Raw genomic sequence first — 24,336 nt, forward strand, 5'->3', positions numbered from 1 at the left:
GCCAAGGAAAGGGATTGGCGCCCCGCTGAGTTGGGTCCAAAAATGGTTAGGGAGGGAACCACAGCCTTCAGTCGATGCGAAAAAGCTTCGTACTGTGGAGTAAAGAAAGCTTTCAAGAGACTCGTATTGAGGAAGAATTTCCCTCAACGAAGGTCCGGCGCGAAAGGGTTAAGAAGCATCCTCCTAGTACATTTGGCTTCCAACATCATCCAAAAAAGGAAACCTTGTTTATTCTATACAAATAAATCACTGATGACAGTACGTGATGGCTACAGCAGCATGCTTTATCTTATTCTACAAACTGAAGCCATCGTTCAGCGGAAAGACTGGGGGTGGGGGTAAGTTACAATATGTATGCAGCATATGCTGATCCTAACTGAATCGCATTGTATTCCAAGGGTGGTTTGACTGATTCCATATTTCATCATTTAAACATTAATTATACCTATGAATAAGATTAATAACCCATTTTATGCTTCCTAGAGAGCTGCAAAAATGGCATTTTCCCTAAATGTCCTGTGCAGTGTTGAGTGTCCTGGGTACTAGAGACTGTGGCTGTGAGTAGACTTCCGAATAACCAGATGGTGTACATACCAGTGCCCATCTTCCCAAGTGCACTCACTTCCAACTCAACAGATATTCTTGAGCAGCAAGAGAGACTAATCTACCTCATTTAACGATAAATTTAAACTTTTCCAAGTCATAGGGAATGACTTAGATTTCATGGGACTGAGGATAGAATCTAATACGGGCTGGTTCAATACTTAAGAAAAATATATGTCACTGTTGGTAAAATGATTAAAGAGATTATATATTCTCACTGTTACAAAACCATTATTTTTACTACTACCTATTGTTTCTAGGGGCCAATGAGGTAGAATACTCACCTAGATTTTTTTAGCATTGCTATTGACATCTAGTAACCTTAAGTAAAAACACAAATATTTATGAAATCATTGACATTTTATTTACATGTACATATTAAAATAACATTCAGAAGTCCACACATACCTTATATATTTCATCAACTTAGAGTGATATATAATAACCTGATTTATTCAATGAGAACTGAGGTCATTTCTCTATTCTCATTGGAAAACTTATGCTAGTGAATTCAACAGAACAGAGACAGTATTTTACAAAATTTCATTAGATATCTATTTAGGCTTTTCATGGTGTTGATATCATATTTAAGGGATAGAATTATATAAATTATTACACACTTAGTGCTGAATAACAAGTGTTCAATCAATGCCAGTTCCATAAAATTTTTATTCTGAATGCAGATAAAATATTTCATAAATGTATGTATATATATTAATATATGTATATATCTCATATACTAAAACTTCTCATTTCTACAAGTTATTGGTCACATTAAATTCGACCATAATGGCATCAATGTTTCTTATATCACACCAAAAGAAACATTACACATAGGTAAATTATACAACAAAATCTATCTTAACCATTTTACACTTTACTTATTGTTCTTCTCATACATGATTATTAACTTTTTATTAAATATATATTGAGAGATAAGCTTGTTTAATTGCATTATTGTGATAAATCATAAAAATTTCTTTTCATACTCTTGGGACCGAAAATTTTTAATGTGTTCAAAAATTTACTGCTTTGACCAGCAGATCTCTTTTATAGCTGACAAATGTAAATAGGAGATAAGTAATACATATAAAGAATATGAGTCACCCATGGCAAACTTTCATTTTTGATACTATTTATTTATCTTTATAGCATTTCACTGCGTGATTTTTCTGATAATGAAAGGAAAGATTTTCAGGGACACAAAAAAGCCCTAATGCAATGGATGGAGGTTGAAAACGTTTCAATGGTGGGGAGAGGCTGGTCCAAAAAATCAGAAATGAGAAAGTGCAATGGGGTCTTTCTTTCTTTGACTTTGACAATGAATTGCAGATTAACTCATTAGCTTAGAAGATGGATGGAAAAGTAATTCACTACTTCAAAAAAATCCCTGCTCAACAGCCATTCACTTTTGCATTAAAGAAAGGAAAAAGAATGAATTTTGTGGACATCATTCCTCATTGAGACTATCGTCAAAGGTCAGCTATTATGAATGAGTATCTAGGGACCATTCCCTGTTATTCGCATTTGTCAATACCTTAATCTATGAGAAATCAGATCTCAGTCTCAGTATCCAATTTGCTGGAAAGGCTGCCGGGTAGAGGAATTCCGCTCATTATCATAGTTCAATGGACAGAATTAGGCTGTAACATAAATCATTTTCTGAAACCTCTTCAGTTGGAAGTTTTGGGAAGCTCATCAGTTATTACTCGAAAAGTAAGATATTGTGCAAATAATGGAAAAGATATGGGCCTTTCAATGCTGTCAACTGCATAAAATTTGACTATAAAATGTATATGATCTGTTATTTTTATTTTCTGTATTCAAGTTATCCAAATTTGAAATTTTCTGCAAAGTTGAATTTCCTTTCCCTGATTCATGCTGTGATGAGACCCACCGTTGGGTCATTGCGTGCACTTCATTCGGTGCGATGTGACCCATGGGAGGGTCACAGTGTGCAGAATGGTCCTGACACCAATCCCATATTTTTTAACCTCTGTTTATATACTCCATTCTGAGCTCATGCCAAGGAATATGAAGTCCTGCAACGCACTGAACGCGTGAGTTTTGCTCGAAATATCATGCTGACGGGTTGTATCCGATCGTAAGTGGTGGTCTAAGTTGCGTATGGTTGGCCATTTAGCATGGTGGCATTCAGTTTGGTGAGAATGTGGGTGGGTCACGATTCTCCCTTGTGGTTTATGAGTTTTGTCCTGGGCAGCATGACCCTTCAGTGAGTCACTCATTACTTCCAGACGCACAACACAGAGGTAACAGTGCATAGTATGGACTCACCAAGTTTTACCCCTATTAACTTCTCATTTTGTGAAATAGCAGCAGCCACAAAATGAAAGATAATACAGTGAAACTCGCTTATAAAGAATGTCATAGGACCATCGTTCTATTTTGTTATTAATGGCATTTCATTATATCCATGATAAAGGATTTTGCCCTATGCATCCCAGGATTGCCAGCTAATATTCCGTAAATCATCTTTATTTACCTAACAGATGCTTAACAATTAACGATCATCCCACCCAGTGGCTTAACTAGGAATATACTTCGGGAGAGGATGCAAGGGGCATGGGGAGGCGACCCCCCCCCCCCCCACAGGAAACCGGGATTCCGGGAAATTAAAAATAAATTAATCATCTCAATGACTCAAATGAATTACTGCCATGATATTAATGAATGATCAGATAATAGTTTGAAATATTTTTAAATTTCTCAAAGGCTTTGGGGGGAGTGGATCTATCCCCTCATCCCCTATCCCTCGCTCAGTTATGCCACTGGTCCCACCCTTTCCAAAAAAACTGCTGTAAAAGGGAGAATTCTTAAGATAAACAGTAGAACTATGAGGTGAAGGCCACAGGTGAGAGCAGCTGATGATAGGCTTGGAATGGTTAAGTGGCGAAGATGGCTGTATTTCTTTATAAAAGGGGAAATAATTCCCCAAGGGTCCAAAGAATAGTTCATAACAGGGAAGATTCCGCATCATCTGAACTCGTTATATGTGGGGAAGTTAAGATTAGTGATCATAAGAAAGTCCAAGGGACCGGGAACTCACCTTGCTATAGGCGGAATTATACTTTGACACCTCCACAGCAGAAACGCTTTACAATCACCCACCGAATGAAATCTGCTCATCTAGCAGACCAACAATATGAACCTGCTCAGCTGGCAGCAGCCGGAGCATAACTGCTCACCTCCAATTCTCCATGCTTCAGAACTGATCGATTATGCTCTGGCTACTACCAGCTGAACGGATTTGTATTGTTGGGCTACTAGATGAGCGGATTTAATTCGATGGGCGATTGTTGAGCATTTTTGCAGTGGAGGTATCGATTTCATACTTGAATGTTATAAGCGAGTTTCTCTACAGTAAATTTGCCGTCACTCAGGGAGGAAGTACGATGTGACCCACCAGTGGGTCATGATGCAGTGAGCATGAAAAGGAAACATTTTGCCAACTTTGTTTGACATTTTGCTAATAGTAAACCAAATGCAAAATGCATTTGTGCTAGTAAAGTGACATACTATTTGTATTCCCATATTCCCCAAAGTTTCCATGGCACTCAAACATTTATATAGGCTAGAGAACCAAAGGACCAGCCAAGCATAAATATTGTTATAAGCAGTTTTCTTGCTCCTCATTGATCATGTTTCTGAATTTCAGGTCATTATTTTAAAAAAGAGGGAAGGATTGAATTACCTGCATTAATTTTGGTCTTTCTCATTAAGTAATATCTTGTAAATGTAATTCAAAAGCATGTGGCTTTATCTGGTATGAAGCACATCTTAAATTCCTTTTTATTACCCTTTGGAACTCACAAGTGACTGTTACTTAAAGATGGCTCAGTTACTGAGAGGCAAATGGCAATTAAAATGATGCCAAAATTCCCTGGATCATTGAAAAATCACCACATTGGTTGAAACTGTGGGATCAATGAATGATGACTAACTAAGATGAATGTATAATACAAAAATACTCAAAAAAGGCACTTTGATATCCTAACTACCAGACACATTTTACTTTCAACATCTCTGAATTATAAACCCATAACATTTCAATAAAAGCTAGTTTGGTGAAAATTGGTGTTTGAGCTAAACTGTTAAGAAATATATTTGCAATTTTCAATCACATTTTTTCCCCTCTGGTAAACTTATGTAGATAAAATGAAGGTTGCAAATTATAGTACTCAGTTGCCAGGGACATATGTTCATCTGTTTTATTCAATGTTAGAGCTATCAATTAAAAGATGCCCTTTATTTATTTCATTTGAGGGTCGTTTGGCTGATTATTACTCGCTGTCCACATTTAATGTGTATTTGATGAAAATGAAATTCATACAATGGAAAAATTTACATGAAAATCATTTGAGCAGTCAATCACCTTAGGATAGATTCCATCAGGTACCACAAATTCTCTAATAGCATGGCACAAAATAAAAAGCTTCTCATAGTTACTTGGATTCACTTGTAAGTATTTATATTTCTTAAAGAACCATTTACTTAACAAGCGCACTTTCTAACATTGATCCCCAAATTTCTCAGCTCAGCAATAACTGAATCACTTTATTAGGCTCATATGTTTAATAAATAAGTGCCTCTTTAAGTGTGCTTTAAGTTTTTTTATCATTTCTTCAGTAGGTAGCGCCATAACTTCACAAGACCAAGACTACATTATGTTTTTCTACACTTCAGTACATGAGTTTTCTCATGAAATCATTCCGTCTAAAAAACTACAATATTTCAGTATTGTCCTCAATATTTACATGCCAAGCGATGATAATAAATCATATTACATATATATCATTTAAAGTAAATATTATTTGTATTATTGACATTGGAAGAAAACAGAATTTCCTAGTCCTTTCATGATTGAACTGAAATCCCTTTAAGATATTGCTACAAAACTGTGCAGACAGTGCTGATATTATTTAACTTTGAATAAATCTTAAGATAGAACTATTCTTGGTGATTTATAAGTATGGCCGAGGCTAAATTATTGTAAAAAATTAATACAGTAGACCCCTGCGTTAAGATGGATTCAGCATACAATCTGACCTGATTCGGTACATGCTTTCTAAAATTTCAAATTTTGGCGATTTTGAATCCATTCACAAAATGTGTCATCAATTATGTGCATGTATACACCATAGTTGCTATGGAAACACATTTATAATATATGTAACTGTATTTACATGCACTGATGCTCTTTAATCCTTGCAGATAAAACAAACAATTGAATTCACTATATGGCGGATTTTCTGGAATGGATTAACATTGTAAAGCAAGGGTCTACTGTAGTTGAATTATCGTATCAACACCAAAATCATATCATATGCATGTAGGACTTTCATTTGCACACACTTTTCCTCCAGGTTTAGCACATTTTAGCTGAATTAAAAGTGTGGGTCAAAACTTAAAGTGACATTCTTTCAACATCCCTGATATGTGCACCTATTGGAATACTCATGCTTGTAAATGGGCATCAAGTAAGAAAAACTACCCTCCTCTCTAAGCTGCATCATGTCACAACATGATGCTCTGCAAGCTATGCATTTTCCTATTGGCAGAATATAATTGGGTGTAAAGAGAGCAGGTAGAATTCGTATGTGGTTAAATTAAAATAGGTACCCATTCTTTTATTTAAAAAGAAAGCCATGGGCACTGACTCAGTCTGTGCCATGGGTATATTGGTGTCCACTGTCTCATTATATTTTCACAAATGAAAATCAATATGTAGCAATATAAGTCAAGGCCACAGTCAGAAATAATTTTCCAAAGGTTAATTCGTGAGGGGGAAAGCATTTTGGGGAGTCTCATTTAGATGGGGTAAACCTAAGATTGTCTGAAACACTGAAGGGGGTTTGGACCCCTTGAACTTCCCCCTAACTCATTATGGCCTTGATATAAGTTACTTGGGCATTAGAAGTCTGGTCTATTCGAATGTCACTGTTGCTGCAGAATTGTTATCTGCAAAAATAAAAATGTAATGGCTGTCAGTATATTTCCAAAATGAAATACATATAGCTAAAATCCTTGTGTCCCATGTATGACTGATCAAAAATAAGATCAGTGCTTAATACATATTGTCTGTGATACTGTCGTATAAAATTCACTCACCGTTATCCATTGCACTGAAAAGCTACCTAGTCAAAACAACAATATATGTTGCTGGGGAAGTTACTTTTATAAAAAAAATATACATTCCATTCAAGGAGAATATATTCCATCATTTGGCATGTAATTGGCGTGATATGATTTGCAAGGGAAGAACAGCTTAAGACCCAAAGGAGTCAAGATTCACAAACTTTACATATCACGAATCTTATGTGTTGTCTGATTTCTAATTTCTCTATATTCATACATGATTTTTAGTGGCCACTTCGACAATGGGCACCGCCATCACTTACTCACTCTTTTCATTAGAGTACGTGGAGGTTTTCACAGTTTTTGAATTTCGAGTCCTCCTTGCCGAAGAGCCAAGTGAAAACTTGCCGTGCTTTCATACTTGCCCTGACCACACCCCTGCTCTTGTACCAGTGCGACCCTCCGCCGTCCCCTGCGCCCTTGTTCTTGAACTGCTCATTCTTGAGGCGTATCTGGCTCAGGATTCCAACTAGTAACTCGTCCACATTGTGATTGATCCCAACGGAAATTTCAATGAACTTGGCACGATACGTGCAGGCAAGGCATTTTCCATCTGTGAATGATCAAAAATGTTTTAGAGACATAGAAAAATAAATTAGAGACACTCACGATTGGGCAGACACATGCCTCCCTCTTGACTATTAGTTTTTTGGGTTCTTATTATACTCATTTACTTATGCTATCATAAATACACAAAGGATAAAGTTTGCCTTGAAAAATGCTTTATTTAGCCAGGATTTGAAACTGGATCTCCCAATCAGGTGCGTTAGCCAGTTACACCACTAAGCCATTTTCTCATAGCAAACTTTGAGATTGTTTCATGCTGTGGTTATGCTATCATCTTGAAATTCTTAAGGTATAAAGAGTAGATCTTTGTTAACAATGCCACAGAGTAGGGATATACAGAGAGGACAAAACGGCTGAAGGCGGTAATCAGCTCATTGCGCATTTCACCATGTTCTAAATAAGGAAACTTGGCTTGAGTTGCTATTTGGTTGCTTTCGTTGCTATCATTTGCGCTTGGCGTGGAGTGTTGTCGCACAAATTTTTTTTAATTCCTCCACTCTTCAATGCTTTCACGTAGTGTGCTAGTGTTTTAAAGAAACGTGGAAAATGAAGGAAGTGGAAAATAAGACGAGAAGAAAAGGTTTTGCTTGGTGTTCAGCCATTAACTGCAAAAACAATGCGGGCATGACGGAAGCAAAGTTCAGTTTCTTCAGTTTCCCTAAAGACCCTGTGAGGTAAGTAATTTCATATTTTTTCTGAGTTACATTGCTGATCGAAGAAACTAAACTTATATTCGAGTATTATTTTGCATTCGAAATGAAATTGTTGAAAAAGTTTAATAAGAACTTGTGGTGTTGGCGCAGGTCCAAGGAATGGGTGATTCGATGTTGTCGGTCGGATTTAGAAAACAAGACTCAGTTATTTACATAATGCCAGATTTGTGCGTGCGATTTGGCGTTCCTTGCTCTACCTTTATTAGTAAAGAAATAATTAGGCTACTTTGATTTTTAAACCCTCTTTTTTTCGGTGGATGGTAAGTCGTTAGCACTATTTGGTTTGAATTTACCGCATAATTTTACTTATTTTCAATATGGCCGCCGTGTGCATTTTTCATTACAGAGAAACCTATGGTACAGCCACCTAATGTCCCCTCTGTATATATCTACTCTGTGACGATGCCCTGTTTATCAAATACAAATAATTTGGAAAAAGAAGTACCCACAGTACAAATATGTCATATGGCTCTATAATTATTAAAGAAACAGTCGTTGTTTTCAGTGGGTTTAAATGAAATACAGCTAGCACAGATTTGGCCTCATCCTTGGAGAAATCTAATATTTTGGAGATAAGCTTATGCTTAATGTTGGTAAATTTACTGAGAAAAAGTGACTGGTCTCACAACTGGGGTAACAAGGAGGTAATTTCATGTTAATTCGGCTTTTAAAAGTCAAAATCTGAAGTGTTATCACATGCAGCCAGACAATTTGAGTGGTGTGCGGGTTGCCTAAACAACCATTATCAATCATTGAAAAACAATAGAATTCCTTAGATAAACTTTCAACACCACATACACAATGCTGAATGTTATGGTCATTATTATATTATTTACAAAATGTGCTTAGTTGCATTGTTTTATTCTCGATAGGTTTTTTCTCCAAAATCAGCCTGAATTTTTGCAAAATTTCGAACTTTAGGTCTCGGGTGGCAGTCGTTAATATACATACTCCGATTTTGAAAAAAATCGAATCTGAGACCCTGATAAGAGCACACAACCTTCGTGCACAGGAAGAAAAAGCCACTTTTTGGCCCACCTTTCCGTGCATGGTAATATTGGTATCATTGGCTACAAATAATTGATAGAATAATTGATGAGAGGGCCTTGCATAAGTCTGCATGGAAACACTTAAATCATGAAGCCATCCATGTCTGTGATGAATAGGTGGTCGGTAGCTATGGTTAATCCTTCAAGGGAAAAGCATTTGAATTTTTCAAGATCTATAGTTTGTAGTTGAATGTTTGCACTGCAGTGTTAATATTTAGGCTGAAGGTGCATACTTGACTTATATTATGATTGAATAATGCTGAAGCCTTTAAGTCTCAGCTTCTTTTAACTGGTACCCACAAAGGCTGTCAGGTTTTTTTTATTATATAATTTTATACAATTGTACAAAAATTGTAATATGAATGAATCAAAGCTAATGCTTTTGCTCACACTTCTAATACCTTGTACCTTCGACTTAATTGATGCAATCAACAGTGTAAACCATTTAACTGCAATCCTCAGCTCTTGAAACAATGAACACGGCTCATAGATTAATTCACAAATTTTGTAAAAGTGCTGGCATTATCCTGAGATTCTTTTCTGAAATCTTTGTTATTCTAAAATAATTTTATATCAATGTATTCTTTTCACTTTGTTTCTCAAACAAAGACTTCTAAATGGAAAAGGACAGAATATTTTCTATAACGATTAAAAATTTTAGAGGATCGTTAGGAATATTAAAATATTTGTGTCATAGAGATTATCTTGAGGACTGGTTTTCACTGTAAAACAGTCGGGTAATCTTTGCATGAAATTATGATATTTTGCATGGCACTCTTATACTTACTCATTTAATGAACTTTTTTGTTGTTTACCTTGAGTTGAAACAGCTCTACTCCGCACTAGGTCTACTTTGTTTCCCACTAGGATGGCAGGGCGTGAGCGTAGAAGATCCCAGTCTTGTAGTCGCTCAAGTTCATCTTCTGCCCTTTGGAAGCTGGCCTTATCAATCACTGAGTACATCACAACAAATGCATCCGGAGGATCCGTGGGGTCTATTTCTGTCTATAGTAATAGAAACATACATTTGTTAAAATATATCTCAATTGAAAAAATCACAATTTTAACATAACTATGATTTGTGCAGCACACACAAATGATTGTAATGACATATGGTGCACTAAAAAGTTCAAAATATAGAGAGAAGAACTCTCTTGCAAAATGAGCTACATACATTAATGGTGAAGCAAACCTGGAAAATGAAAGTATGTTCAAAGGAACAAAGATGGTATTAACGCAGAGGTTCACAATGGGCAAATTTTTTCATAGTACACACTGAACATGGGAATGCAATCATGATCATTGCGATGGCAACTTGGAGGTCAACTAAAGAAGTTTTCATCAGTTGCTGTTACAAATTCGTTAATCTCATGATAGTTTTTATAAATTTTTTATTTCATTAGAGAATTTTTTGGCAATATTAAAAAATTTGAAAAAAATTAGTCCCATGATTTTCTTCTCCCATTAATGGCATTTTTGGTATTAATTTTCAGTCAGTAACTATTATATACACATTTTTATTTTCTTCTACATGATGTAAAAAAAAGTAAATGAAACATCGATGAGCCTCACGAAAACTTCCAGTAAATTAGCTCAGCAAATGTTTGCTATACACTTTATGGCATTTTTTTAATACCAGAAATGGACAAGACTGTAGGCAAAAATCATTTTGAGGTGTTCATTCAGAAGGCATAAACCTAAAAATATATCTTTCAAAAATATCTGAGGAGGTGTTTTAAGAGCTAAACCTTCATATCCATTACGGCCCCAAATGTTTCAAGGCCTTGGAAAATAATGAAATGAATAATTGAGGGCCATGTGGTTTTTTTTAACAATAATGTGTTTCAAAGGAGAGGAAAGATAATATTAAAATAGGTAGATTTTCCTGGTAGATATGTTCAAATTAGTTCAATTGTAGATTTTTTAATGCTAAGAGCCTTCATACCTTGGAATTATTTATATTGATGAACCATAGCTCTGACTCCTCACCATTCAGCATTATAGATACGGACTGTTCAGCGGGCTCATCTGAAACAATTACAAATTAAAAACCGCTATAGTATGGACATATAAAAGATTATTAGTACGCATAAAAATTGCTAAAATCTGATGCGAGGTCATCATGATATTTTTGTTTTATTAATTATCATTGGATGCCTCAGGAAAAAATGATGGAATGACTGAAATAGCAAATACCGTATTTGTCTGAATATAGTCCCCCCTTTTTTCCAAAAATGCCCATTGTAAAAGTAAAGGGGGGATTATATTCAAACCCATTTTTTAAATTTTTTCCTGAAACTCAAGTCTGAAAATTAGGGGGGGGGGCTATATTCAGAGGGGGACTTTATTCGGAGAAATACGGTAACCATAAATGTCTACAAGAGATTTTTAAAGATGTAGTTAGTCCCACATAAGAATTACGTGCATCATATTTGATAAATATTCAAGTATCACTATTTCAATTTTCTGATTGCCAAAATATTTCCATTCCATCTACAATGATTTTAATAAAACAACAATTACATAAAAAGTATGCAACTGTTGCGTTTCTATATATATATTTTGAGGGTGCTACAAAAAGTGGGATACAATTGTATAGTGAGTGAACGACTACTCTTATAGCAAACAAAAGAACACACTCTGAAGTAGGTACTAGGTGCAAACTAGGAGGTGGAACATCCCCCTGTGGAAAATGTGAACATTTTAATCTTTAGAAATCACATTTTATGTTATTTTGCCATTTAAAATTACGCAATTGATGTATAGTGGGGAAGCTGTGTTGCTAAACATACTATGATATAAAATACATTTTACTAATATTATTCTGCTAATTAATACTAATTAATGTAATGTAACCTGTTAATCTGCTAATAATACATTTTAATATTATTCTGCTAAAATTAATTGGTTTGGGAGGTATATGCTACACCACTGGACATGAAACTCATAAGTATTGTTTACCAAATTGGTGAAGTTACAAACTTGCATTGTAACATCAGATGTATGATTACTATACTTCTATTTTCTCTGGAATTTCAGAATTAGTAGTGTCCTCTTTCTCTTTACTGACGTTCGATGTAAAGGGTGGTACGATGGTTAATAGTTACGGATCTGTTAGGTAAATAAAGACGATTTAGGGAATATTAGCCGGCAATCCTGTGATGCAAGTGACAAAATCCTTTATTATGGATATAACGAAAACCCGGTTATAACAAAATTAAACGAAGGTCCCCAGAAATTCGCTATTACGGAATTTTATCTGTGGTTTCATACGATATAAAGTACACAAGGTCAGAGAATAACTTGTTAAAGGCATCACATTCGAAAGTTTGAGCCGGGAGATATTTTGCTGGCTGACGAGACATGGGGTTCCAGGACCATCGGCGCCGAGAGCTTAAAAATAGGCGCATGGGATCGTACGTTGGAATCTAATATCGGGTGAACTACGAGACAAGAGCTTCAAACACAGAAGTAGCCCAGTCGTCCTATCGTGAACCAAAGCATCGCACGCGGGAGCATTAATTTTCTCCGCACTGGGGCCGCAGAATGCATATCGTCGCCTCAATCAATCGAGGCGAACTATTCCTGGACAGCGTGCCAGAAGAAGATGTTCAGAGGGCGTTCGGAACGGAGAGACAGACTCTTATAGCACACGGGAAAGTTCCTCGCGGGAAGTAAAAAAAATCCCTTGTTAACACTTACCATGCTGACATAAGTGCTGTAGATCTGTAACCTAGTGCTTGCCATTTGCAATCTTCTATATCATGTCTACTGTATAGATACCTTTTTCTCAACTTATACGCAACCAAACTCTACAAATGAGGTACCAAAATGCACAGAATTTATCAGAGATCATGCGACGGCATATCTTACTTCCTAAGTATTGCTATTGTTTCCTAAAATTGGTTTTTAAATACTTAAAAAAAACAAAAAAAAACCGTAAATGTTCCTGACGTTAACGGCGCACAAACTGATACATTTGTTCATTTGCAACAATATCTCGCATTCTGTAAATAACTTTTATCAAAATGGGGTTGATTCCACATTCAAGTCTCCTGTTGATACGTAAGTATGAGTCATCATGTGCGTTTAACAGAGGATAGTGTAATTACTTCCAATGTTGTGTTTAAAGAGGTCCTCTGACCTCATCACGCTCGTATTTTAGTGTTATTTCTTAACCTTCCGTCAGGCACAATATTTGAACTGCTGATTTCAAGAGATAATGTGCCTGTTAGAGACACATGCGAAAAACATAGTTAGCTCTTGGTATGGCTAAGTGGTACAACTTAAAAGTTTAAAGCACTATTATCAGTGTAGTATAACACTTCAATGATGTCTTACGTACTATGCATAGATCCCTTAACAGGCCATCATACGGCCCCGAACCGATCCAGCGAGGTTTTTGATGTAACGCGCTCTTTATGCTATTAAGTATTATTACATGTAATGCGTATTTGCATGCGAATTCCATAAGATCAGTATTCTTTATCACACTAAGTCATTTAGATGAGTATGCTTTAATTTGGCTTTATTATGCTAAATAATCCGCCTCTGATCTTACGGCAAAAATGCGAATAGCGGAAATACTGCGTAGAGTGTGTCCAAATAAACAGTTTCCATGAGCGTCAAGGATCTAATAGTGGCGCGGAGAAAAAAAAAACACTCGCGCAGTGTCTGTCAAATCCATTTCGCCCGACGTAAGAGCAACAACCAACATTTGATTCAAGAAATAGGTGTTTGGTATCATTTTAAAGAATGAATTTTGCTTTTTTTATTTGCTTATTTAGAGGTTAGAGTTTGAGGTTTACCACTTTATTAAAAAAATAGCAAACTACGATTTTTCAAAAGATGGATAGCGCCCATGGCAAAAATCGAAGGACTTCACGTGTCATTATATTACGTCGATAGCTTAAAAAGTGTTAAAATAGAGAAAAAATAACTGGAAGAAAAGAATAACTGACGATGGAAGATGAAAGAAAAAATTATCAGTACCATAGCCCAGGCGAAGAAATCATTCTACTAAAAAAACGATCTATCCACAGCGGGATATTCATGAATAGAAGTATGGAAAAAATAATCAGAATCTAAAATTCGGAGTCTACTTCTCAACAGAAGTGAGGCATGGAAATCTCATGGATAAACGCATTCGAAATGTGGTGTTACAGAAGACAGTTGATCATAAAATAGATCGGCCGTGTAAGTAATGAGGAAGTCCTAACAAGAGTCGGATGGAAGAAAAGCCCAGTGAAAACCTTAATAAGAATATGGGAAAACCAAATCGGGCATGGCTTGAGGGAGTATGGCCTGATGAAGACAATCGTCAAGGGGCAAGTGAATGGCAAGGAAAGAAAAGGAAGACCTCGAATAAAATACATGGAGCAGGACAATAAAAAGTTATGGTACTTTTTCACACGATTTATTCAAGACGATCGGTTTCGTCGCAGAGGCGACATCATCAGGAACAGAAATCGTTACATTAACAGTTATTTTGTAGTTGTTTATCTGGTTGCTATTACGCGTTGGTAGGGGAGGGTTGCGTTGGGGTTGGAGCGTTACTCAGCTTCAGGGGAATAGCAACCAGATAAACAACAACAAAATAACTGTTAATATAACGATTTCTGTACCTGAAGATGTCGCCTCTGCGACGAAACCGGTCGTCTTGAATAAATCGTGTGAAAAAGTACCATACCTTTTTATGGTTTACAATGGATTTTCACAAAGTAAAGCCAGAAACAATCGAGTTTACATGGAGCAGGTTATGAAAAAAGAGTTATATGAGTCAAAAGATTAGCTGATAGTATAAATGAGTGGGGAGCTGCACCAAAACAGTCTTATAATTGTTGACCAGTGATGATGATGATAAGAGAGCAAAAAGTATTCATCGGTTGAAAGAAATTTAATACGCGCCTGTAACTCGGCAAAAGTGTTTTACTCGAGAATGTTTATGTAGCCTAACGTTCAGGATGAATTGTATTCTGTTGGGATGTGTCAAATAATACTAACGAGCGTGCTGCGCCCGCTCCCAGCGGGCTTCCCCCGCTCTTTTCAATGCAGGTCCACAGAGGGATAGGCGCGTTTCTAATTTTAAAATGTAGAAAAAAAGGCAGGGTCTTATGTACAAATTTAATTGGAATTTTCATGTACAAATCGAGGTCAGAGGACCTCTTTAAACACAATATTGGAAGTAATTACACTATCCTCTGTTAAACGCACATGATGACTCATACTTACGTATCAACAGGAGACTTGAATGTGGAATCAGCCGCATTTTGATAAAAGTTATTCAAAGAATGCGAGATATTGTTGCAAATGAACAAATGTATCATTTTGTGCGCCGTTAACGTCAGGAATATTTACCGGTTTTTTAAAATTATTTAAAAACCAATTTTAGGAAAGAATAGCAATATTTAGGAAGTAAGATATGCCGTCGCATGTTCTTTGATAAATACTGTGCATTTTGGTACCTCATTTGTAGAGTTTGGTTGCGTATAAGTTGAGAAAAAGGTATCTCTACAGTAGAAATAATATATAAGATTATACTTTCTTTGATTAAAATGCAACTTCAACCTGAAAAGCCATCATTCATGAGTAAAAATAGTTAAATCAAAATGTAACATAAATATTAAGCCTCTCATCGGAGCAAATATAGACCAAACTTTCGCGGAAATCCTCGACAGTTGTCCATCACATTAAGGCAATAAAATATTTGCGAAACTAGAAGTAATATCACAATAACAAACGAATGGTAGTGGCAGTTAAATGGTGGAAACAAATTGGACCTCAATACTTGTGGAATCTGAATTAACACATGGGGTTAAATTTTGAAGACCTTTTACTATCAGGTAACACCAAATTAAATGAAGCTCTCACATCAAAGAAAAATAATTTAAAAATATGAGAAGAACCAGAGAAAAGCACTTATTTTTATCAGTTCTCATTTCTTCCTTTCCCGGCGCCGACTCTATGCTGTTTACTATTCCATTATTCTGCCAAATGCTAGTTTTTGAGAGGCAGGTGCTTAGGAAAATATGTATGGTCCAGTTAAGGACAAATTAAGAGGTGGAGAAAACGACACAATCTGGAACTATAAAATCTTTATGGGGACAATGCGATAGTAGGATTATTAAAAAGCAAGAGTTTGATTTGGATGGAGCAAGTGGAACGTATGAATAAGGAAGCACGTTTTATATTAGCAAATTGTATGGTTCCGGAGGGGAGAAGACCAAAAGGGAGAACGAAGAAAAGGTGGATGGATAACATAATGAAAGATCTGCAATGAATGGAAGCCCGGGAAGATAATTGAAGAGAAGTGTTTGGTCAGAAAAAGAGAAGAGTGGAGAGCCTTTGTTTTGACGTCGCACGGTCCACTGGGAATGATCGCGTAAATCAAACCAACTCTTCCATGAATCCTTCTTGATATATCAAAAGTGAACTTGGTCTTCCGGCGGAGAATTTTCCATTGCTGGCAGTGCTGCGATTGTTACGCACAATTAACCCTTTTCAACCCAGAGCTATTTCTGGGAGAAATATAATTTCAAGATTTCTCGTTTTGAAAACTTAAACATTTAGCACTGAAACATAATTACCGTGGCGGATAAATATTTCGCCATTAAAATTTACACCACAAAATAATACGTAGTTTAGATATTTCCAGATTAGAGCTGAAAATTTCTACATTTTTGATGTTGCCTAGAAAAATTTGTTTATAATGGATTAAGAATTATCTGTGTTTACCCTAGTAGCACCAAAAGGATTATATCTGTATATTTTTAAGATTTCGAAATACATCGGTATACAGATTTGCAAATCTGTATATTGTAAACATTTTATACATGTCTGATGATCCATTGTCCTTGATGTATACCAGAATCTTTAAAATATACAAATAATATCCTTAGGACGTAATCAGGGATCATCAGACATGTATAAGATATATATAATATACAGATTTACGACGAGTTATACATATTTAATCTATATAAAATACATATAATGCCAGCAGATATAATACGTATAATATCTAGATATTATCTTCGTGGTAGAAAACATTTGCATGTATTTTATACAGATATAATATGTATACAGTGTATACTATGATACGTATTAAATCTAGATATTATTAAAAAGCAAGAGATGCTGATTGATGATCCGTTTTACATTTACCACCTAAATGCTTCAATATAAGGCCAATCCACCAAGTTTTTTTAGTTATACAGATCCAGTGTCATCTGCAAAACGCATTCAGATGGTGCTTATTATCTCTGGAGGAAAAACATGAATGCCAATTTTTATCGAAATCTGAGAAGTCAAGGGTCAACCTCAGTCTGAGGTGGGTCCGATGATCCATAAGGAAGTGGCAAAACAGAATTCAGACATATCGGAAATTCTCCTCATTTTGGAGAGAAAATGTTTTGAGCCCATTTTCCGTGAGGAAAGGGATGGAGACGCAGACTTCGTGGGAAACGGGCCGATGGGGAATGAGAAAGTTCCGTGGCAACCGAACCGCATGGGAATTCTTCGATTCTAGGGAAACGGGCAATGGTCCGCTGTGGCTGGGAGTGTTGCGGAGGAAGCTGGTCTGAAAGAAAGAGTTTTTTTTTTAATATCCATATAGACTCTAGCTTCTATGGGGAACTTGAAACAGAAGCGAATCTAAAAGGAAAAAAATCCTTCCCTCGCAGAAGAAAAATGAAAATTTCATAATTCTTTTGCCTGGGAAAAAAGACGTAAATTTGGTAAAAACGTTTAAGGTTCGCCTTTTTAGAAACTCTAGTTCAGGAATGCCTTCACTTCAGAGTTGTTCGACAGTAAAAAGTAACTAGCAGGCTACCCAGAGTTGTACGGGAAGGATAGTATCCAAAGAAGTAGGAAACTTGGAACTTGGAATTCCTATTCACACAGTAGGATTTTTTAGGTGATGGAACAGAGTAGGCATGGTGGCGGTATGTATGTATGAATGTATGTATACGTATACATATTCAGAGGTAAGAAAAGAAAGGGATAGGAACATATAACAGAAAAAGGACGAGGACAACGGTGCTGTGGTAGATGGAAAAAGCCAGAAATCAGAGGGTAAAAATTTAAAATCTGAATTTATTTGAATTGAAAGAAAATTAATTCCCCAGGGCCGTACTCTTTGGTGGGCAGATGGGGGTGAGAAGTTATAATGCTAACAAGGGGAGTAATGAACGAAAACAAGATAAAACACAATTGTAAGAGATTATACAAACGTGAAACTCACTCACGCACCTCGCGGATTTGCTCCAAGGAAAAAATGTCCGCGTAGGACACACGCACTCGCTCACTCAGGTTTGTGAAGCTCTCGCTCACGACAGTGACCCTCTCACACAAAAGAAAAAGACAAAATAATAAAATTAAGAAAAACACGCTCTCACTCACGCACCTCGCGGATTTGCTCCAAGGAACAAATGTCCGCGTAGGACACACGCACTCGCTCACTCAGGTTTGTGAAGCTCTCGCTCACGACAATTCACGACACGACAGCGTCCTTTTCTTAAAAATGTAATTTTGTCTTTTTCTTTTGTGTGAGTGGGTCACTGTCGTGAGCGAGAACTTCACAGACCTGAGTGAGTGAGTGCGTGTGCCCTACGCCATCATTTGTTCCTTGGAGCAAATCCGCGAGGTGCGTGTGTGAGTTTCACGTTTATATAATCTCTTAGTGTTTTTATCTTGTCTTCGTTCATTACTCCCCTTGTTCGCATTATAACTTCTCACCCCCATCTGCCCACCAAAGAGTAAAGGGGGTTTCACACTGTCAAATTCTCGTCAAATTACGTTCGAGACTCGTTGAACAATCTTTATCGAATCTATATGACGTCATGTCAATCGTCATGACTCGTAGCCACCGAGAGACAAGGCCTACGCAAGCGAGCAGAGAAGGTCGGTGACGTCAGGACGAGTGGGGTTACAAATGTTGTTAGGGAGTTGTTGATGGAAGGATAGTGGCATTGTCGAAGTGGTAAACAGAAGTCGCTTCAATGCGTGAGACGTGAAAATAAAACTATAATTTGAAGAAATTAAAGAGGTTTTTAGCAGTGGTTCGTTCTACGGTAGCAGTGGATGTTACTGAAGTTCTACTAAAGTGTAAAAAGTTGTGCAATTAGTATTAACTACCGCAGTGTTTCTGACTGCCGAGGAAATTACAAGACGGGGCCCAAGGTGTCTGTTTTCAATTTCCCGAGCGATCCAGAAGGTTGAGAAAAATCCATTCGTGCCATTATGAGAGAAGAACTTGAGCCAACAAAGAACAATAAGGTACGTATCGTATAATTATAGAGGTATTGATGAAAGTGTGTTCAAAATAATTTTTGGTTTTGTTAAAGATGCCTACTTATTATTTCGATGAAATTGCCGAGTTTAAATTTGAAGGGCATGAATCGATGGATACTTTTAAAGTCTCCTGAGTGATTAAACATTTATTAAACGTTCCTGCCTTAGTTATTGGAAGTCTTTTGGCAATGATTGCAGTGGTGGAAAAGTTATTCATTGTTAAATAGGTAATTCGGCATGTTTAATTTAGTCATGAATCCCATTCGGTGGATCGAAGTATATCATTTAATTCAGATTGATATTGCTTTAAGCTATTACTGAAAGGTTCTTAATATGGTAATAAGTAAAGGTAGCACAGTGAAATTACTCAAGTGCATAAAAGATCTTTGTTTTTATGTCACCGTTTGATGTGAATGAAATATTTTCATGATTTAATATAAATATTTACAATTAATCTTGTGGGTTATAATTAAAGAGATGAGGAGTTGAATAGCGGCATTCACTTACTACTTAAAAAAAATAGAATTTCTTTTAATTTAATTGACAGCAGTCCATGATTTCCTGTACTTGGAAGTGTGTAAATTATTTTAATTTTATTGTTTGGTGGAGTCAAAGAGTGTAAATTTAGTCTAGCTGGCCAAATATTCAAGTAAGTACTTACTTAATTAATTATAAATAAAAGAAGCACGGCCGTGGTATAAAAAATCCAACCGGCTAGAGTAGCATTTATTAATAGCTTTTTTTATTGGAAGGCTTATTGTATTGATCGCAGCGATAGAAAAGTTATTGCTTTCTAGTTAAAAATTTGGGCAATTCGTCAAATTTTATTTATTCATGACTCCTATTTGGTGAATCAATTCTTATTAATTCCTGTAAGCCATAATTCTCGATTATTCATAGTTAAACAAATCTTGTTGTCGGTGATTGTTTTTCGGGTTCATTCCGCGTGGTCTCATATTTTGAGGACGGCAGTTTCGGGCGTGTTCCAGCTCCCGTCTTCGGTTCCAAATGATTGGACATTATCATTGATTATCATTTGTACCCGAAGACGGGAGCTAGAACGCGCCCGAAACTGTCGTCCGCAAAATATGAGTCAATGCTGAATGAACCCGAAAACCAATCACCAAATAACTCACCGCGGAAGCCTCAGTAATAAATATTGTAGTCATTGGTATCCCTATACAGGGGCGGATCCAGGATTTTTTTCTGGAAGGGGCACAAGCAAGGCCGTATCCAGGATTTTGTTCTGGGTGGGGCACAAGGATACCTCGTAATACAAAACGAACGCAATGATAATGGGACCATATTAAAAATCATGCATATTTTTGAGGATCTGGGGGGGGCACGTGCCCCCGTGCCCCCCCCCCCCTGGATCCGCCTATGTCCCTATACACGCCTCAGTTTTCTCAAGGTTAAAAATTAAAGGCATGAGGGGTAGAATAGAAAAATAGAGTAGTCTAAAGAATTGAAAATGCTTTAAAATAAATTAATAGTCATTCAAAATATCATGTAATGGGAAGTAAGGGATTACTTTTTATGTGAGCGTAAATATGTAAAATATTTAATTTGATTGTTGTACTGAGACCTAAATAGTGAATTGCATTACTTTTACAGGTGTGTGTGAAGAGAATTTTGCTCCTCATGGCATAATTCGTGAATTAGGGAAGTATGATGAGAGGACAGCGAGATTACTTTCCGCACCATTGAAATGGTCACGACTTCCTAACTTCCCTATTACCCCATCTACCTGTCTTCTCAGGCAAGCATACGGGAGAGCCCAGGCAAACGAAGAAAGTTGAAGGAATTTTCTGCATTGGAAGAGGCGGTGGAGGAGAGCATTACGGTGAAGGAGACATACGACCGACAGAATATTATTTCAAGCTTAGTGAATCTTGGAGAAAAGTTCAGTTTCTTGATTTGTGAAATGTTTGGACAGTGGTTCATAAGCATGACTGCATACTTGTTCCGAACACATTATCCTCAACCCCATACCTTGAATTTAGCTCTCTGTTGTGGTAAACTAGGCACGCAATGTTAGTGTTAATTTTGAAAAAGTTCCAATTTTAAAACTAGGGAAGTTTAGCTTACGCAAGAATGTTTATAATGTTGGAATCTGAGGTGAGACTTTCTCCCAAATGTTTTGATCTGCCTCTTGTGGTAGATATAGCAGTGACTCCTTAGTCATTGCCTCTGATTACTGAAAATCTGTCATGCCAGACAGTGATCCCTGTTATTACTTTATTGGCGAACACCTGTCCTTGAAATCTGTTAACAAGCCTGACTATTCCACAGATATGTAGATATTTAGTGCAATTCTTCTCTCTCTCTCTATCTCTCAACTTCTGCTTAAAAGTCAAAGTACCAGGGAAATGTGTGCAGCCGCATTTGAGAATGTCCGCTGCGATGTGTACAATTACACTTGAGTTTTGATGATAATAATAAACATGTTAATACGCAACTGTTGACATCCTTATTTATGCATCACCTCCACTCCCCTATGACTTTTATTTTTAAACAGGTCCATGGTATCCAGATAATCAATTTCGGAGAGGAGCTCGTCAAGTAAGTGAGATGTCTAAAGCTACCGGAGTGATATACTAAGAATTTTGGTTAAAGCCTTTGCCAGCTACTTCATTCCGATCAGATTTTAAAACGTATTAATTAACGTCTCGTGGAATAATTTATCATATAATTGGAGAAAACTAATGAGCTGTTGCTTTTCAAAGGATTCCCCGCAGCAAAAATGTGTTACTGAACAAGAAGTTCGAGCATTGCGTTTGCTTACTTTCGGTGGTTTAGTTTGCAATCGTAAATATATAAGGACGTTAAGAGCTGAATAAAGTAAACCTGAAATATTTGTGGTAAATATTTTAACGTTGTAAAGTAAATGCGATAATTAGAAAGAATTATGTTCACTCCAGTTGCGATCGTTCAAGCGAACGACGAGTGGCAATAATCTAACCCTTCTCGTCGTGACGTCACGGCTGGTTGCTCAGGCCTTGTCTCTCGGTGGCTACGCATGACTGCGGACATTTGGTCTTGAAAGCTCTTGAATCACTTCGTTTCCATCAAATTCGTCTTGTCTTGAACGGTTCTAATTTCTATTGAATCTCGAATGGTATTGAAGCGTTTCGACCAATCAGTGAACGATACACTTGCCAACGCGACCTTGGAGATAACTATTGACATCATGGCCGTTTGGGAGAGGAACGCTGTGGAAGCCCTCATTAGTTTTTACGAGGAAAAAAGGTGTTTGTACGAAGTAAGCTCCCCAGATTACCACTTGAAGCAGAAGAGAAGTTCGGCGCTGCAAGACATAGCCACTAATTTGTTGCCTGTAAGTAAAATTATAATTATAATTGTTTTGGTTAACCTTGACCTATACCTACCTCGTGAAGATATTAACTAATGCAATATTTATATAAATATATATTACGTATATATTATATGTGATATCGGAATGCTTCGATAATTGTCGTGATAATATTTTGTACGTTTATTTCCTTAAAATTATAATTTCATTCACAAATATACATTTCTGGAGCTAGGGCTTGTTTCGTTCAAATGGTGTTGGATATGTTTTTATTTAGATAAGTGGTGGTCCCGTAGTGGCCTTTATATTGAGTTTTTTGTAATACGAGGTTTCAATGAATCCTACAAAGAATTATTTTGTGGTTACCGCCGATATGGTCTTTTAAAATATATGTGTACTCGATACTCCCAACAGTTTCGACCTGGTACCACATCGGAGGACGTGAAAACGAAGATAAATGGCCTCCGCACACAATACATGGCTGAAAAAAACAAATTAATCAGGTCGAAGAAGAGTGGAGCAGGAGTGGAAGAGGTTGTAAGGCCAAAATTGTGGTGCTACAACATTTTAAGTTTCCTTGAAAGGCATACGGCACCCAGGAAGAGCGTATCAAACTTGGATCCCGTGGAGCTTAACAAGGTATGCCGATGACACTTGCAAATAAATTCGTCTTTATTACGAATAATTTGTTTTGCTGGAATGTGCATTGTTTGCTTCTGGCATGAAGTAATAACATGAAAAGTCAAATTCAAGGGGCATGTTTGGAACGAGTCTATTGTTTGAGATCGTCCATTGACTCCGTTATTTACGATTGTTGATCATCTATTTTGGTTTACTGTTTACGGAAATTTGTGATCTTACGTTGAGTGCCCACTTTCACGCAGTTACTTCTGCGATATTTATGTTTTAGCTACACTTGAATTCACGAAGGGACTTCTTTGCACTTCTGAACATTACATTAATTTTTTTGTCTGTAGGAAACGCCCATTGAAATACAATCAGGAGAGTTATCAGATGTCACGGCAGAAGAGCAGCATGAAATTGGTACCATCCCAGTCCCCTTACTCAGTGAAGAGTCCACCTCTGCCAGCGCTGACCACTGCAACATCTCCTCAAGAAGCGGGTCATCAAGAGGAGTACCGACCCCCAAGAGGAGAAGGACTGAGGAAGCAGACATAACTACCTTCCTCTCAAAGGCTTCGTCAGCCCTTGAGCAAGGGACACTGCGGAAAAACACAAAATTTGAAAATTTCGGCCTATTTGTAGGGCAAGAAATTGCCGATATTAGTGACGAAAAAAAACAGAAAGCTGCAATGCAGAAAATTTTTGATATAGTAATGAAAGCTAAAGATGATGAGAATGAAAGTTAACTATTTTTGTATGTTTTTTATTTTATAATTTTAATTTACATTTTGTTACATTGAATTTGATTGTAAAATAATTGTTAATTATATAATTTGCTTGGTGGAATCACTGTTGTATGGTCATTTCTTCAACCCTCAATGGCTATTAGTTAAAAAATCTTGAGTATATTGCATGATTTAAGAATTTGTTTCTACTATCATACCAAGTAATCGTATAAAATCAGGTAGTACGTAAGCTATATTAGTTGTTCGATTATTATTATTATTATTCAATTTCTGAC

General features: G+C 36.7%; 1 protein-coding gene and 1 long non-coding RNA gene across 2 annotated transcripts in view; one reads left to right on the forward strand and one right to left on the reverse strand.

The window, feature by feature from the left end:
- Positions 1–944: 944 nt before the first annotated feature.
- LOC124163345 (GTP-binding protein GEM) overlaps positions 945–24,336 on the reverse strand; it is a 70,862-nt gene continuing 47,470 nt past the window's right edge. The window contains exons 2-4 of the mRNA XM_046540189.1: positions 11,034–11,116; positions 9,904–10,093; positions 945–7,312 (exon numbers count right to left, since the gene is read on the reverse strand). Coding sequence (XP_046396145.1) covers positions 7,035–7,312; positions 9,904–10,093; positions 11,034–11,116 — 551 coding nt within the window. The 3' untranslated portion in view covers positions 945–7,034. The remainder of the gene's footprint in view (positions 7,313–9,903; positions 10,094–11,033; positions 11,117–24,336) is intronic.
- LOC124163346 lies at positions 23,257–23,978 on the forward strand. The gene is made up of 2 exons (XR_006865754.1): positions 23,257–23,330; positions 23,669–23,978. It is a non-coding gene; the product is annotated as an uncharacterized LOC124163346 (long non-coding RNA).

The sequence above is a fragment of the Ischnura elegans genome, chromosome 8, assembly GCF_921293095.1.
Source record: "Ischnura elegans chromosome 8, ioIscEleg1.1, whole genome shotgun sequence".
Taxonomy (NCBI): domain Eukaryota; kingdom Metazoa; phylum Arthropoda; class Insecta; order Odonata; family Coenagrionidae; genus Ischnura; species Ischnura elegans.